The 19044-nt window shown below is 39.3% G+C and overlaps 1 protein-coding gene across 1 annotated transcript in view; it reads right to left on the bottom strand.

Annotated features, from left to right (window-relative positions):
• The window catches only part of itfg1 (integrin alpha FG-GAP repeat containing 1), a 252552-nt gene that overhangs the window by 127070 nt on the left and 106438 nt on the right, over positions 1–19044 (bottom strand). The window contains exon 10 of the mRNA XM_074667248.1: positions 5402–5553. Coding sequence (XP_074523349.1) covers positions 5402–5553 — 152 coding nt within the window. The remainder of the gene's footprint in view (positions 1–5401; positions 5554–19044) is intronic.

Here is a 19044-nt window from a genome sequence, read left to right as displayed (position 1 = left end):
GAGTATGATCCTTTAAGCTAAAGATTTAAGTGATTTTACTAGAGATGGCCAGCATTACCAAGAGATGGTTTAAGCCAAAAACTCAATTTTGTCAAAAAAAGACGTAGGCCATTATTTTAATAGGGTGTAGTTATGTTTCTGCAGAACCCTTTGAAAGGGTTTTGGGGCATTTAAACCCAGAGGAACCTCATGACTTGAACTATTTTTTGAGTGTACAAAAAGCCTTTACACATCTTTAGGACTGACCCAAAAAGATATCTGAAAGTCTTGTACATTGGATGAGACAAAAGATGAAGCTTTAAGAACCAATACTGATTTACAAACCAACCTGTTCCCAAACATTTACTCACTTGGGTGTAAGTCTGACCAAAGCCTGAGCTCAAGAAGCAATATTAGCTTCCTTTGAAAAGTGTCAAGGGTCATCTTACGCAGAGGGTTAGCATCTAGTTATCCTCCTGGATCTCCATGCAGAGTTAAAAGCAAGTATGCTTTTGATTTATGTATCCCATGTGGCTGCTTAAACTCTCCAAGAAGAGCTGGAAGACTGTGTCCAGATCCTGCCTCTGGCCACACACCAACATAGTATAAGTTTAGGCCAGCACAAGTATACTATCAGAGCCTTTAACTCAGCTAATCATGAAGAAGCCTTCCTATTCTAAGTGGTTTTCTCAAGGCTTGGGTCCAAAATGATAAAATAACCAGGAAGAAAAGCAATCAGTTAATAATTATTCCCTTATGAGATACAATGATGTTAACGGATGCCAAACATACTGAAGCTTAACTACAAACTGACCTCATACATTCATAAAAATATCTCCTAATTCTATTTATTCTTTCTGCTGCCTCTATCAGCTCATTGTTCAATTAATTCCACTCGATTACTCTCATCTGACACCCTCCACTCCTTCAGTCTTTCTATTTTAAACACTTAAGTTAACATTCATTTCTCAGGGAGGAGGAGGAAGACTGTGGACTGGCAGGACTTTTATCTGAAAGGCAGCTATTAATAACCCCTAAGAAGGGAAAGGGAGAGGAGATAGAGAGTAAAAAGAGAGGGGAAGAAGGAGTAGGATGGAGAGCAAGTGGGAGTTAAAATAGATCGGCTGTGGGCTGAACAAATATTTGGTAAGCAGGGAGCATTTGGTTAGAGGAAAATCAAAGAAAAGACGGGGCTGGATGCAGGACTGTAGAGTGCTGCTGAATCCAAAGCAGGCGAGAAGACAGGATAAATTTGATGAAATGTATGAACCAAAACAAAACAGGCACATCCAGTTCATCAAAGATGACCTCCAAAACTTTGTGCCTTTGCAGAGAACCACTGCTGATCAGAATTACCATGACTTCATGTCTTATAAGAGCCATTTAAATTCTCTGCTGCCTGAAGTCGCCTCCCTGAACTTCCAGATTAATCTTCTGACTCTGTTTGGGTTTAGGATTCAGGCTCCACAGCTTTTTATTGGTAGTTCTGAAACTCTTGGTTAGTCAGGTTATATAAATCAGACATCCTACAACTTCCTCTGGAATGAAAACAAATGAGAGTTGGTGATACCAATCCAATATTGAGCATATTGATACCATCCTTAAAGGGATAGTTCATTTTTTTTGAAGTGGGGTTGTATGAGCTCTATGTGACCACTAAGGACATTAAATACAGTAGAAAGTTGTCTCCTCTCCCTCAGTAAGACACAAACTGTAATCAATGGTGACAAGGAAATAGACGCTAACAGGGAGAGACCGTACCAAATTCAAAGGCTATTTTCTCTGCCTACAAGAACTAAAATAAAAAAGTAATACCACAGTTTAAGAGTACGGTACATAAAATATTTTTTAAGTGCATTAAGTCTTCGGAAATATAAACACTTATCTGGACCTAACTAACTGGTCATGTATCCTTCCGCGCAGCGCTAGTACACTCCGTCCCCCCTCCTCCTTTCAGCTGTAGGGAATGTAAACAAGCTATGCTTCGGGCGCTGGTTGTAGCCTCGTGTAAGTTTGATCAAGTATCGTAATTCTTTTGTTTGTACTCTAAGGATTGTGAGGCAGCGTAGGAAATTCAAAATAAGTGACTATGACAGCGACGATGAAGTTCCATTCACTTTGGAACCAAAAGGATACCTGTATGAACCGGAGTACACAGAAGAAGAGCTGCTACAGATGGCGACTGAAAGGAATACAGAGGAAACATCCGTGGACACTGGACATCCGGGGTCTCCTCCCGGTGGGACGTGCCCTGAACACCTCACCAGGGAGGCGTTCAGGAGGCATCCTCATCAGATGCCCGAGCCACCTCATCTGGCTCCTCTCAACGCGGAGGAGCAGTGGCTCACCGAGCTCCTTTCGGATAGCCGAGCTTCTCACCCTATCTCTAAGGGAGAGCCCTGCTACCCCATGGAGGAAGCTCATTTCGGCCGCTTGTACCCGCGATCTTGTTCTTTCGGTCACTACCCAAAGCTCATGACCATGGGTGAGGGTGGGAACGAAGATCGACCGGTAAACAGAGAGCTTTGCTTTCCGGCTCAGCTCCCTCTTCACCATGACAGACCTGTGCAGTCCACATTACTGCAGACTCTGCACTGATCCGCCTGACGATCTCTCGCTCCATCCTTCCCTCATGCGTGAACAAGACCCCGAGATACTTAAACTCCCCCACTCGGGGCAGGATCTCATCCCTGACCCTGAGAGGGCACTCCACCCTTTTCTGGCTGAGGACCATGGACTCGGATTTTAAACAAATATTTTATAGTTTAAATAAATATTAACTTCAGTAATTCTATATACCCATTATTTGGCTTTAACCCAAAACATTACCAGCCTTATACCATAGTAGGGCATGCAGGTATTTATTTTATACTGGTGTCGGATTGTTATCGGTTTTGGTAAAGCTAGATTAGTGCATCCCTACAGAAAACAGAGTCACTCTTCAAACCAGAACATCATTAGCATGTTGTCTCTGATACAGGAAATAAGTCAGGTAGTGCTGGTGTTTTTACTCCTGCTAAAATTTTACAGCAACATCATTACATGAAGTGCTGTGAGCATTTTAGGTTAAAATGAAGCCACACTTAAGCTCCTGATTGATGCTTTTCTGAAAACTCATATTTTCAAAGTTGGTCGACTGCATATTTGTTTTCCCTAACTTCTCATTATTTTTTGATACAAACAGAAGTTTGTGAATTCACTGTTGATAAGCTGACAACTGAGCTCTGCAGGACCAAAGCTAAAGGAGTATAAATGTCCACACAGTTACTACTTGCCCACCAGGACTGGAGTGGGAACATGTTGTTCCTTCTCACCCTTTGACCTCTTTCCATCCTCCTGCTCCAAATACAGATGATGTGGTTTAATGTGGGTTTGATTGTAATTGGAAGCAGTTTCACAGTAATGTTCATGGTACAGTAAGGGATTACAATGCTCTGGCTTAAAATGCCAAAGAAAATGAGGGAAAAGAAAGAAGCTACAGCTTGTGTGATTACAGCTGGTGAGACAGAAGTCATTCCTGATGAGGGGGACTGCAAAGAGTTAAGTCCAACGGGACTTACTGGTAGGGGTCACATATGTGCACGTGTTTGTGTGCATGTGTGTATGTGTGTGTCTTTCAAAGCTCTTACCAGACATAAATACACACACACTCCCTCTCTCTCTAAGAAACACACACACACACACCCTCACAAACAACATACAACCCCCCTAAACAATCAGTATGCATAGACAATCACAGCCGTGACCCTTACAGCTATCTTATCTTCATCACTAAGGCCTGATAATCCACATAGGTCCTTTAACACACATATAGACACACCCCCACCCACACACACACACACACAAGTGGTGTCCATGGTGCTTGCGTCCTGGCACACTTTGCTGTGATTTCTAAAGTCTTATCAGTCACTACGTCTGTTAGCTGAAGAACACACTCACCTTAGCTGTCGTCTCCACAACACTCTGTGCTCCAGTAAACTGGAATGTGATCACTTCTTCGTTACACTTCAAAGTCAGATATTTCTGTTCCATTTGAAATGTCATATATCTTATATAACAAGGACAAATGATGTTTAGTTCCAATGCTACAGAAAAGATCTGTCCTTTGCGCTTATGAGTAGGGTTTTGTGTGTGGTGGGAAAATGTCCAAGAGATAACCACACTGGTCTGAATAGCAGTGTTTTATCCTTCCCAAGAAGCTGTGAAAACTTATAAGTCGTACATTTATGTGCTACACATTTACAAGCAAGAGCAGCTGGTCAAGTTTTTTCTTTTGTTCTCCAAAAAACGACCTGAATGTACATGAATTCAACTTCTGTTAGAGATAGACAAACTGGTGTGAAGAAAATGATAAATGGTGGGCTGGAGTGACGCACAACTCATCAGGAGTGATAAAAGACACTACAATAAAAAAGAGTCTCATCTCCAGCTAGGGTATAAAATATACATTAAAACAACAAATTAAACACAAACTGAAACGTCTGGACTGCTGTACAACCTGCAGCTCTGGAAATATTGGTAAATGATTACAATAACAAGAGTCAGCAGGTGGGCCCTGATGTTCTGTCTCTGAATGCGTAATCAAATTAATAAACAAACATTTTAAATTTCATTTTTTCATCACAGTAGTGGTATTTTTTGTATTTTAGTACTGGTGAATGTGGATTATTGGTTGTGTATGACTGCAAAGCAGGGCGGATATTTACTATGGAAACGTTCCCTCTCCCTGCACTAGGACACATCATTATAAGTATAGTCATTTAACAGTAAGTTCATGAGGAAATCAATTCTCTGCGTTAAGTTTTATGAAAGAAATAAAACTCAATAGGTTTACATCATCCAGTTAAATACGCATCTGGAGCTATTCGTTTTCAGTCAATTTCACTTTGTGTTCTGCGTGAGTATGACAGTTAAAATAATCTCATCAAGACGTGGGATGTTAGGGGACAAACAAAGAAGCGAGTGAGTGGGAGGATATGAACTTGTACAAAATCTGAGCTTGTCTTGGCTTTGATTTGATGACAGCAGAGTCATAACAATGCAAACATAATCTGTAAGTAATTTCATGCCACCAACAGCCTTTTGACACAGTCAAACTGACTCTGAGTCTCTGAGCGAGGATTTAGGACACACTTTGACAGGAATCCAAAGGACCAATGCCAAGAATGGATTAGTGTGATTACATCTGTATCTTATTGAATTAATAGTCATAATCCAAATTAAACTTCTACAAAAATGGCAGCTTTAACAGTTCAAGGTATGTAAATTAGGAAAAGACAAGATAAGGATGAAAACTTTGTCCACACATCAGAGTCACACACAGTTTTTCTTGATTCAAAGTGATAAACCAGCAAACGTCTCTCACTATGGCAGAAATGTCTTAGAGTGAAGCTAAATAAAAGTGTGTGTATTTTCCTCCTACCTGCCGCTAGTGTTGCGGAGGATCACCAGAGCATCGGGGAAGCCGTCCAGATTGTAGTCTCCGAGGTGCAGGGCCAGAGGCTGGCCAGGTTTCCCTGGCACAAAGCTCCAAACTGTTTCCCTCCGCTGGAAATCCAACAGCACGGGCACCCACTGTAACGACATCCAAAGTAATTACCCGTCACTCAGAGTTCATCAATACAGCGCTTGGCACAATAAGAGGGAAAATAGTGGACAGGAGGACAGGAGGGAAAAAAAGAGGAAACTGAACATCATCTCAAAAAGTCGAATGTCTTCTTCTTTTTCAACTGGAATACCAGATTTGTTGTTCACCATTTTTTTATTTGTTATGAGGATAACATACCAGAGTATTGTTCAGTTTACTTACACACACAGGCAGTGTGCACTGGCAGTATGACAATATGCAGCCAGTTCTTTACAAAGATGTTTTAAACAGTTTTAAAAAGAATTTAAGTCTTGTTAAACAGCTGTGCAGATCCATGTTTAAATGTGATCACATCATAGCCTAAAAACTCATTCATACAATGGCACAGTAATCAATGGTTTTAGCTAAACTTTACATCTGGCATCTCTGGGATGATTCAAACATATCAACAAACAGGACATCCAGAGTACAAATGTTGATTCAAGCAGCAAATGACTCACACCAACCTGTTTCGTTTGAATAAATGTTGGGAATGTTTCTAGGTGATAACTTTGCTTTTGTTTTTAAAGGAAACTTGACACAGACCTAAATAAATCTAAAGGTGAAAACAGGCAGAACTGAGCACATTTATTTAACACAACCAAGCACAGAATCAAAGGAGGCTACAGGTTAACAATCAGAAAAAAAGGTTTGTAGAGAGTGGCTGACATCATATTGCCAACCTTGGTAGCACCTTGCAGGCCAACATCCACATCTGTTCTGGTAACATGTTAATCCCATTGAGTGGTCATATGTAGTGATGGGAAACTTTCACAATTGAAGTGTTACAGTACTGATACCTGGTACCCGGCAATTGGTATTGGTACTCAGCAGTACACTAATTTTCAGTTATTTTGTATATTTATGTGGTAATAAATGTTCTTTTTAATTATAGATTATAGATTATACAATCTCAAAGTTTTCCACTTTAACATATTTATTCATCAATAGATAAACTTGCCAATCTGTGTTCATGTCCCACATGGAAAATTTCCAACTCACTCCCCCACAGTCACAAAGACGTGTTTAGGTACCTAAACCTGGTACTGTTTGTGTTTATATGGTAATAATCCGTACTTGGTACTACAGACAGCATCGGTCAGTACCTATAAAAGTACCTATTTGATACCCATCCCTAATCATATGCAAAATCTAATCAGACACAGCCGACAGACAACTTGATTCCTATTTTCTAAATTGAAATAACAATAAACCACGCCACAAACCAGACGCCCTCTGTTATTTTGGCAGCATGGTAGCAGTCAGCTAATGCCATGGATAAGGGCAGATAGCTGCAAAAACAGCTTTGATAAAACATTTAACCAACGCTCACGCTTAAAGAAACAGTTACAACAATTTGGGTTTCAACATTTAATCATTTACTAAGAGACTAAAGGACTAAAAGATGCATCCATCCCTCATAGAATGAGAATGTTTGATATTTTGCTGTAAAATTGCTGCCAAAGGTAAATGTCACAGATGAACAAATGAAGACCTCAATGCAGCAATTTTTGTGATTTTACGACATTATTTAACCAGTGTCTAAAGCAGGAACTAAGATGCTTGAAACTCGGCATGTTACTCGAGCATTTAGGTCTATTCCATACTTCCTTTAAAAGAAAATATGAAATATTTCTCGTAAGGGATGGACAACTAAAAAAATAATGCAGATATTTGCTTTGATGAAAAAGTTGAGAGGTATAGAAACTTTGAGTTTAATCATCTTCAGCTCAGGGTGAAAAAGTGTCTCTGGTCAAGAAGTTCAAACTCTGACTTCTCAAGAATGAGAGGCAGATAGTTTAGGAATATAAAATAATAATAAAATATTTGTCACATTATTTGGTTCATTTTTAAAAACTGAGTCTAGAAGCCTGCTTCAAAAGAGATTGTGGTCTGTGAAAACCAAGAAGGAAAGGAAAGAAATGATCAAATGTCATCTGGAATAAACTGAGGATGTCAAAAGAAACCAATCTGATATTGACTTATTAGATTTTTTATATACAGAGTCACAGCAGCTCATAGTAAACTACACATGATGGTTTTAGCAGCAGCTGCTGTCAGAGTGTTGATAGCCCACGGCCTGCCTTTAACGCTATTCTTTAACAAACCAGACTCAAGACACTGAAGAAGCTCTTCTGCTCATTTAAGCAAACACAAAAGAGGCATCTTTCCCTCACGCTGATGGTTCAAATGTCGATTTAATGGATGTCTAAAGAGAGCCTCGCTGTGACTCTACTGCTGACTGATGTTCTCACAAGAAAACAGTCCAACTAAAGAGGTACACACTGTAAACTGCTTAAAAAGAAGGCACACGCCAGAGAGAGCTTTAAAGAGCCTCAGTGAGACCATTATCACCTCTCACTTATAATAAATGCTGTTTCACTTAGCGCCTCCAACACACGAGCACTGCTCCAAGGCCTGGCTCTCCATTTTTAACATCTTTCTTTCTCATTCAGTCTTTCTATGATTATCACAAACTACACTGGCTGAATCCAACCCTGAAAATGTGAGCTTTTAATCTTCATTTTAAAACAGGGAAAATTTATTTTGTCTGCCCGTTTATCTTCTGCTAATCCACTGAAGTTCAAACCAGTGACAGAAACACTGATGTCTTCATGCGACTTTTCAGCAAGTACGCCCCCGTCAATTACAAACACCATGAGAGAGAGAGAGGCATTACCATCTCTGCTCCTCACCCTGACACCTCCAGAATGGCATACATCACCTCTGAGTACAGTCTCATCACCTCAGACACTCATTCTCTGAGACTTTTGCACCCAGCGAATGAAACAACGACAGTCTCTGCTAATCTAATTACAATTAAGGCCATGCCATGTGTGGAATATGCAATTAGCCAAAAGATTATTGGCTCATATTAATGCAGTCTGAGGATGTTGTCGGCACAAGGTTTAACTATTGTAAGTTCAGGGTTGGCATCCTCAGGGGCAAAACTGTTCCACTAAAACTAGTCCCCTTCCAGGTCTATTTTTCTAGGGCACTAACATTTCATCCTCAGCTTGACAATCCCAAACAGATGGATACATTTAAGATATACAAAACAGCTCAGTAATAAATCAATAAATCCTTCCACTATGGAGGTTATACTCCAGTGTTTTGGTGTTGGGTTGTAGAGGGGTTTATACTGATTTTATTGAAACAATTTGTTCCCAAATAGCTCCTTAGATTCAAGAGATAGTAGCACTTCTTCAGCAAGTGAATTAACAAATTTAAGGGTTGAATTAGCATCTAAGTTTTCATTTGTGGTCAAGTTTAAACATTATCACTTTTTTAAACCAAAGATCAATGTCTAGTTAAAAAAATGAAGCCTATGCAGAGGTGCTAAATAAAAATCATCCAGTGTCAACTTGAGGCTGTATGCAGACAGACTGAAAACCACATACAGAATAAAAAAAAAGAAACATACATGCAGCCTGGTTTTAAAATTACAGCTTGGGCCTGAATCACTATTTCTGTACAGGCACACACTGTGCTAGAGATCAGTACTGAAATAGGTACTTTTTAAAGTACCGATTCACGTAAAATTAAAAGGTACCATGTTTTGGTACCTAACACATCCTTGTGACAGTGAGAGAGTGGAAGAGTAGGCAATTTTCCATGCTGGGCATGAACACAGCATTGCAAGGTTATATATTGAGAAATAAATATATTAAACTGAAAAACTTTGATCTTTTATTTTTAAACAAATTAATATTTATCACCACGTAAACACACACAGAAGTTAAGAAAATTGGTACCGCTGAGTACTGATACCAATGGCCAGGTACCAAGCAATATTACCTCATCATTTCAAATGTGAAAGGTACCCACACTGTACATGGTTGATCCTATTTCTAACCCAGTGGTTTGGTGGATATTAAGATCACGAGTTTGTCCAATCAGCTCAAATGACTAACAGTGAGGCACCCTGCAGCTGTTAGTGAGGAGGCTCAAAGCTCACTTCTTGATTCAGCATTACCAATATGGCCCCCACCAACGACTGGCTCCATTACTCTGCATCAGGAACAGACTGGTACCTTTGCTCAGACTACGTCCATTTATTATAAAGTCTATGGTTCAAACATATACAGAAAACAGAAAAAAACAGTTGCACCTGTAAAAGGTTCAGCTGGTCTCGCCGTAATGTTGATGTTTGTAAAAGCATGTTTGTTTCATGTTTGTTTCCTTTGGCTTTCTTTCACTCAGCTCCTCAAACACTGTGACATCCCTTGATGTGTCCTTTGCTTTTTCTTCACTAATGGGAATACTAACCTACTAAGGCAAAAAAAAAAATGGTCTGGACATATTTTGTTATAATGGCTGTAGAATGGTCTGAAAATGCCATATGTCTGAGTACTTTGGCTCCTTTTTCCACTAGTACATCCAATAAAATTTCTAACATCTGATAAATGAGTATTGCACATGGTATGGTAATATTAGCAGGTCAAATGAAGAAAAACACAAAAACAAACTGTTTTTTATGATCTTAGTGACACAGAAGGCTGTAATTGACAAAAGCGTAACTTCTCAGCTCTCTGTCAAATTGGAATTTTTAGATCGGGCAAAAAACAAGGAGCTACAGCAGTTTTTTACAGACTTTCTTTAATCATTTATACAATATATCCATTGTTTTTCTATGCAGGGCTACATAACATTTTTGTGATTACCTTGATGAACTGTATATCAAAATAAATAATACAGCACCTGCGCTATTGCAATAGATTAGAAGTTCAGAAGATTTTTTGGTTATCTAACAATGATTTTGGACATTCATCTTATTTACATGCCAGACTTCTTTCAAGTCTTTCAAGTTTCGTGTTTTTTAGAAGACTTGTGTCATTGGCCAAGCAGTTCAACTCAACAACTCCAGAGTGAAAGCTCATTGTTAATTTTCATATACATGGATATGTTCTGTTATGTAATCTTTCCACTCTATATGTTGTAAATATTTGTGTGTCTGTGTGTGTCTGTGTGAGTGTTTATCCTCCACAAGCATGGGGCCAGATGCTGGAAGTTTGAACAGATCATGAATGTTAAACAGAGAAAGCAGGTGCAAGGCAGAGTCACCAGAGAGACACCAGATCGTCTCTAATAGCTGTTAATACGAGCAACCTGCCTGCAGAAGACAACCACGGCCTATTACTAATCACCCTGATATTTATCACACAGACCTTCATGTACATGATGTTTGTATGTGCCAAACCAGCTACGCACATGATGAGAAGATGGGTAAGTTGTAGAGGTGACGCACAGCAGGCTTTCTGCTGAGGCAGCAGGTACACTGGTAGATAAAATGATTAAACAACCTGTGAAGTTAAAGTAAATGATTTACAATGATGAATCTGGTGATTTAAGGTTGACTGTATAAGTTTACAGTAAGCAGACATCTAAAGACGTCACATTATGTTAGGACGAGAATGACAAGACTGTGACTGCCTCCAACTTTATACCTGATCTCCAAAAGAGACTCTTGGTGTTCCTCTACATACGGATGGAGGAATAAAAGTGTGGGCGTGATAAACCAAGAATCTTTTCAGATAAGACTGAACATAGAGCTCTGATGTGATTCTGCCCAGTCAAGCTCTCATTATCTGACCATTGAGTGATGTTTTGATGTTGTGATGTGGTCGAAGAGGCTGACTGCCTGCCATATGGGTGAAAGCTTGGCTATGATTACTGCAATCCGGAGTGGGAGGGAGTGCTGGAAATAACCACTGTGTGCTGGCTGGCAGAGAGAAGTGATAGGAGAATAAGACCTGAGAGACTGCTGCCAGCCCATTTGTGGCCAGTAAACACTGTGCAAGACAGGAATTCACATATATGGTGTACTGTCCTGTGCACAAACATACACATATAGAGATGTGGCTCTGTTAGAAAAATGTCAGTAATTAACTGACTGTTGGTTATTAGCTTTATCCTGCTGCAGCTGGCATCTGAGATCAATCTCAAGTCCAACATATGTTGAAGGGAAGAATCAGGGTCTGGTAAAACAATGGACACAGCCACTGTGACACCAGACCTTTGTCTTCTTTCAAACCCTTTTTTAAAACTCCAAGTTCAGCTTGTTGGTTTTCTGGAGCCAGAAAGAACAGTTCTTGGACAAGAAGGTGGATTTCAGTGATTCAGGCTGTCTGCAAAAAGAATCACTTGAACATGGTAGACCACTGTCACAGTTGCATGTGACCAAAATGTAATACGCCTTCCCATGACCACAACATTTTGTCATTCTGCCAAATACTAAAGAAGAACCAGCTGATTCAACAGAGAAAAGTTTTAAAATCTGTCATCCTACGATCTAAATTCATTCAAAATTTAATACAAAGACATCAAATGTGTAAAGATTCATGGATTACATCAAATCTACAAAGGCCGTGTTCTCACTCAAGCTGTCTAAGACTCATAGTCAGGTAAGCGTGGGTTTTGGATTGCTCTACTTGCTCAGGTAAGTAAAGTCAGAGTAGTTGCTCCTGGTGATGGGATTTCAGTCTTTTTCTGTGAGCCAGACAATTTGCAAGAACCAAAATCTTTTCCAAACGGCTCTGAAAAGTACTATTTTGACTTACAAGAGCTGGCTCTTGCAGCCAAGCTGTTTGAGACAGATAGACACACAGGCAAAAATGCTGTCTACAAGTTAGATAACGCAATAAATAACAACTATGGAAAATTAGGCTCAGTTTTCAGGCCACAAAAGTCAAGCTCCGCTCAGTTCATCAGCCGCTCTTCTCACTGTAAAACACCTGCTGGAAGTTCTGTTTTACAAGTACACAGTCTATTCATTCATTAGCACATAAAACTCTGTGTGTAATGGTTGGAGGCTGACGTTTCCTATTGCTCAGACTAAAGAAACCAAGAGAACTTTGGGGCTGTAGTGGACTCACAGTAGTCTTGCTTTAATCTCTGGTAAGACTCAGTCCTGGGGGTTGCTGCTTGGTGAGAATACACTTGCCATCTGAGAAGTCAATCTTATTTTTATTCACTACATACTAATTCCCATGACATCCTTTTCTGCCCCAGTCCTGCAGGGTAAATACATTTCCTGGTGGGTTGTATTTACACAGGAGTCATTTGGTCATGGCTCAGCATGACTTACTCTCTCAGGACACAGTCAGGCTTTTGCTGGCCATCAGCCTTATCAGCAGACCGCTGGGCTGGTGTTGGCCCCGAGGCAATCAGTTTACTGTCTGATGCTCTTTTTATAACGCTGATTAAAGGAGGAGAGAGGAGCTGCCCGGAGAATACCAACAGCATCCAACGCTGTGGAAAGAGGAGACACAAACATGCAAAAAGAATCTCAGCTTGCTGCAATTAGCAACCCAAAGGCTGATATCGTTGAAGGAACTTAAATGTTATATACTTAAAAACTATAACAAAATACTTGGCTGCACTGTGGTGCAACAGTTAGCCGCAGTTAGCAGCCTTACAGCAATAAGGTCACCAGTTTGATTCCCAGCTTGGCCGGTGGGCCTTTCTGTGTGGAGTATGCATGTTCTCCCTGTGCATGCATGGGTTCTCTCCAGGTACTCCGGCTTCCTCCCACAGTCCAAAAACATGCTCATCAGGTTAAATGAACACTCTTAATTGTCCGTAGGTGTGAGTGTGTGCATGAAAGGTTGTCTGTCTGTCTGTGTCAGCCCTGTGATTGACTGGCGACCAGTCCAGGGTGTATCCTGCCTCTCACCAAATAACTGCTGGGACAGGCTCCAGGACCCATGACTAGGGATGGGAATCAAAAACCGGTTCCCGTTGATAATCGATAAGACATGTTTCGATCCATCGATATCGTTAGCCTTTGTGCTTAATGAGTCTCTTATTGATTCTTTACACTATGCCAGAGCTGCAGGACCTTATGTGACTATTCTGCCACAGCCTCTTAGCTTAGCAGCTAGATAACATTTCCCAAGAAAACCCTGTTTAAGGATTTCTAGCCTAAAATTTTACTGACAAACTGAACACACAAAGAAATCTACATTACTCTCTCACAGGAGATTCCTATTCAATACATTCATTATGGTATAAATCTCCTTATTTACCAAAAATACTATAAACAAAATAGTGCTAGCTTGATGCTAATGTATACGGAAAAATGCACTGATATGGTAGCGGTTAGCATACATTGGTATAACTTTGGCTTTAGAGTAGAATTTCAACTTTCATCACAGAAACATATCACAATCACTATTTGTAAAAAAAAAAATACTGAAAACTCCAAATGTCAAAATACTTTCAAGCAAATAAAAGAAAAGTTAGGCTCATGGTTGGCTACATAACTACGGCAAGGTTCCAAACAACTTAGAATAATGCTCTAAACACTTCGAGACACTAGATGGCCTACTTGAGTAAATAACATATTACTAAACAACACATCAATGTCACATGACGTGCAATTTTTACTTACTTTTTTATATTGACGCCGGGAGACATTTAGATCCAGTGACCAATAACATGTTTATTCACTTGAAAAAGAAGGAATTGATAGGGGAATCGATAAAGAATCGGCTCGATAAGCAGAATCGATAAGGGCATTGATATCGATAAAATCTTATCAATGCCCATCCCTACCCATGACCCTGAATAGGATAAGCGGTTCAGAAAATGAATGAGTGAAAATTGAAAATATGGGGAGTTTTTACACCCTTTGAGACCCTACTACTGAAAGGCTGTGCCTCTCTGGAGTGGCTTAAAAAAAAAAAAAAACCCAGTACTGAGCGATTTAAAATTAGCCTTACTGGTGGTCCTCAGCATGACACAATTCTAACAGTGTTTTCTTAACAGTAATTAAGAAAAATGTCACTGACATGACAACTGAATTGAGTTTAAATCAATAAATAGTTCAGTTTCAACAGCTCTAATTTGCGGATGTATATAAGGCAGTATCAAACCTGTGTTGTACTGAGGTTGTATTTTAGATTTCTTGTTCATGTATCTAATACCAGTTGCGTGTACTCAAGCAGGCCTAAAGACGAGGCCTGCTATATTAACAATTAATTCAGCTCAAGTCTAATCAGGCTGAAGTGATACATCATCACAGCTGTCTCTCTGTCTTTTAAACATGATATTGTTTCCTTCCGAAAAGCTTGATTGCGTCTCTCAAACATTACCCTGTGACACTGATGAGTGATGATCGCATTGTGTGAGCATATGGTAGAACAAAAGCGCATGATCGAAGACTGTAATTGCGGTGAATTAGCAAACGATATCAAAAGGAAAAAGTGGAAGTCATGAGATGAGGGTTTTTCAATTGAGCAATATTGTGTTGCATTTCTCCTCAGCGAGATTAGACTCTGTTTCCCCTGTGTTTGTTATTATTGCTTAGCAGCATTGTTCAGGGAATTGAGGGGAAATCATATGAGCCTCACCGAGGATATTAAAGGTTTCTAATCTAATCAAATTCTTTTTTATTTGAGCAGACACAATGAATAGCCAACCTGACAGCCAAGCTCCCAAAACAAATCATAAAGGAGTTACTTTGTCCTGGTGGCTTTGGAGGTTTTGACATTTAATCACTATATATAGCTGAGTATTTGAATAATGTCAAGTGTGTGTCTTTGTGGATTAATCTGTGGCCTAAAGTCCTCCCAGTCAAACAGAGCACTTTTAAGTCTAAATTACTCAAATCTGACATTCACCTGTTCAAATGTCGCCATATTAACACCCAGTTGAGCTTGAGATGGGTGTGTGTCTCTGTGTGTGCGTGTGTGTGTGTAAATGCAAGGTTCCAAATGACCTAGTTAATGGAGATGAAGACGATGATGGGATTTGCGCTTGCGAGGTAATCTGATACCTTTAATGGTAGAGAAGGGAAGGATCCCGCATACAAATAGCTCTTTATAAAACAACAGGAAAACAGAGCGAGTACAGACAGCTCATCCTGGGGTTCAGCATGCAGGCACGCACACAAGCACAGACACGAATAAAACATGGAAGCAGACACATAGAAACACACAGAAAAAGCAAAAGGGGCACAAACACAGAGCCCCGACATAAAATCGTTCTCCCGGCTCTGCTGATGACTAAAGTGAAAAAGCGGGGGCACGCTTTCAGACTCCCATTGATTCGACTTGGCGGAGAGAGCTCCCGCTTCATTAGGCCAAGAAATTAAAATGTGGGCGGCCTGCGGTGGAGACGGAGGGTGGTGGAGGGGGTTTATGGGTAGAAGTGCTTTAACATCGACAGAAAACAAGCCTGTCCAAGGCAATAAAAAGTAAAAAAAAAACATGCATGTAATGAAGTAATGGCTTTTATGATCCTTGGGATATAATGACTGTAATGCTCATCATGTAAAAATTGGCACTGAAAGACAGCATGAGACTGAGGAGTGGAGGGAGGATAGAGGAAGCATGTGACGGTGAAGAAGAAGAAGTCAGGCTGGCTGTGGCTTTGGATCTACTCCACGGTATTTAGAGATCTTTGCTGATTCGTTGTACAATTCCAAAACCCTGAAACCGTATTTGTGAGCTCTTGCCCTAACTTGATGTCAAGTGTTTTCAAAAACCAGTGATAAGACAGGGGATGCACTGATCCAACTTTTCTGGTACTAATACCGATGCCTGGGCTTTGGGTATTTTTTTATTTTTTTTTTTAGCTTTTCTCTATCTTATTGTTCTTACCTTTTTAAGTCCACCCTCTTTATTTGTATGTATGTATTTATTTATTCTATTTTATTTTTACATTATTGTAAATACCTTCTTCTAATCCAGATTTTACCTAACTTGTGATTCACCCTTGTTTCACTTTTAACCTTTTCACTTATACCCTTTGGGCCTTTAATTGTTTTATCTTTTGCTCATATCTTTGCTTGATTATCATTATTCTTTAATTATTTTGTTCATATTTATTTTACAGTTTTATATATTTAAATTTGATGCTCTGATTTTCTTTGTATCTGTCTTTTATTGCCCTTTCCATTGCCTTTTCCCTCTTTCTCTCACTGAGTTTTATGTTTTTAGCTTTTATTTCTGTCCTCATGGTCTCATTTTATGTTGTATGGTTCTTGTATTGTCTGGATCCCTAACTTTGCTTCCTAATGTCTTCATGCATGGTGTCTTTCTTCTCAAAGTGCCTCTTGAACTGTGTGTTTTGTTTTTATGTTTCTGTGCTTTGTTGTTGTTGTGTCCTGTAAAAGTGCGTTGTAAACTTTTGTTTTTAAAAGGTGCTATATAAATAAAGTTATTATTATTATTATTATTATTATTATTATTATTATTATTATTATTATTATTATTATTATTGACAAGTACTGATACTGATCCGATACCAGTGTTAAAATAATAACGTGTTAAAACGTTTACCAGCAGTTTGGTGAAAACATTTCTTCAGGGCTTACAGAAACTACTAGTCAATTGTAAAAAATGTTTACCCTGTACACTATATCACAATTTAGTCAAGTTTGAAACTGTCCTTTCCCATCAACACCTGATCCAGCTTTGAAGGGCTGGATCAGGCCGATATGACATGCCACTTTTTCCTCTTTTGAGGCGTATAAACACGTAGACAGCGTGAGATGAGAGGAAACAGTCTTTTCTCAAAGCCTCTGCAAGTGTTCAATGCTAAACTGTCACATCCCATATTCAGCCATTACTGTCAATTAACAAAGTACAACGCAACAATGAACTAAACTCACTCAGTGGCATTACCTGATATTGTTTGCTGCTCAGTTAAATCACTTCCTTAAAGATAAGATCACATCTGCTTTACATGTGTCAGATTGAACTTCACACACTTCTATTAACTCTAGACTTTCATGTTTTAGTAAACGCCACACACCAGATTATTCATTAATCAAGTGTTACATATTTATTCACAGAGCAGCCTGAAGAAACTTTGTGCAGAAAACTGCTCAGTTGTTTAACACGCTGCATAGTTGACTTGCCCCTGAACTATAACCCATGGTGCCTCTGATACAACCCTGCACTCATTAAAAAACAATGTTAGAGTTGAGTGCTGACTATAGAATGGATTTTGGATTCTACAGACGTCCAACCTCATCCTCCCACCATAGGACTTGCAGCTTGTGTTCCACTCTGCTCTGTGATTTGTATAAACTGTTAACTCTAAATGACAACTTACCAAATGCAGCTATCAGTTGTACGCTTTCAAAACAATCAAACCCTGGGAGTGGAAAAACTCTTGAGGGAATTCACTAAGAACGGATTGTTGCTGCTAAAAGCACCAAAATTGCTCATCGTTTGCCCTCAGTATCTGCTCCGTCTCAAGGTCTAATTCACAAATCAGTCTAATAACATTAGGATACAATAACACCCACAGAGCTCTACAGCTCCATGCTGCTTGCTCCAGTTTTGATTGTGACTGAGATGAGCTGCGCTAGATTCTGTCCACATAAAACATATATTCATTACAGATAAACACAAGTATAACATACACAGTCTGTCATGTGTAATATCACCCCATAGGAGTGGGGCTTGAGCCTCAGACAGCTACAGACTGATTTAACATCTTTTGGTTAAAAAAATGTCTCAGGGTTAAATTTTTGTCCTGACCACTGAGATTTTGAGCATGCAGCTCTCAGAGGACTATAAATATCTTTTACAACCTGCATGGAGCTGTTAGTGCCACTGTTTATGAATTCGTCATTATTAGTAATGAGGCTCATTTGAATAGAAAAGGGCCTGTTTTGCTCCAAAATGACTGACAGCTCATTAAAATGTATGCAAAACTCATTGGCGCTCAGAAACACTAATTGCTCTGCAGCACAGTTTGTGGAGCATTTGACCCTTCATGAATGAGGTGATGTCTTTTTGGCTCATTTGCACAGGTTTAGTGGGTGCATAAGCCGTGTAAATCTTCAGGCCCCCCTGTGTTTTCACATTGCTCACCGAATTTGTGACTAAATCAAAATGGTGTAAAACGGACTCAATCAAGTTTTTTTATCGGGCTCATTCCAGCACACCTAACATGAGTGTGCACACCAAGGTTATAATAATTAACTAAAATGAAACTAAAAACGAAAACTGAAATTTGAAATACATTGCAAAAAAAGAAAACAAAAACAACAAGTAAACTAAAACTGTATCTTGTGTTCACAAAACTAACTGAAACTAACTAAAATTATAGAGAAAATGCCCTTAGTTTTAGTTTCTGACAATGTTAATAGCCTTTAGGATTTAAATTAATCTGACATATTTTCCCAACCAATTTTACGACAGTTTTCGGCAGTTGTCAGTGCCGTACGGCACCATCATAACGACGTACTGGGACGCGCTTTTTTACTGCACTGACTGGCTGTTCACTGTGCTGCAACAAAACGTAGTGGAGCAATGAATTAAAGCATCTGTAATAGTTTAATTGCATGTGAGTCTAACTTAAATTGTATTTAAGTCTGTCTTTCTTGTTAGAGTCCAAGTTTCTAAATATTTAAGCTCATATTATATTGTTGTACATACTTTTAGTTTATATTAATTTTATGTAATTTAGGTTAATATTAT

This window comes from Halichoeres trimaculatus, unplaced genomic scaffold (genome assembly GCF_033239565.1).
Source record: "Halichoeres trimaculatus isolate MK-OKI-2021-1 unplaced genomic scaffold, fHalTri1.1 fHalTri1_scaffold_3, whole genome shotgun sequence".
NCBI classification, from domain to species: Eukaryota; Metazoa; Chordata; class Actinopteri; order Labriformes; family Labridae; genus Halichoeres; species Halichoeres trimaculatus.
The sequence above is the reverse complement of the archived record's forward strand: the minus strand, read 5'-3'. Positions and strand labels throughout refer to the sequence as shown.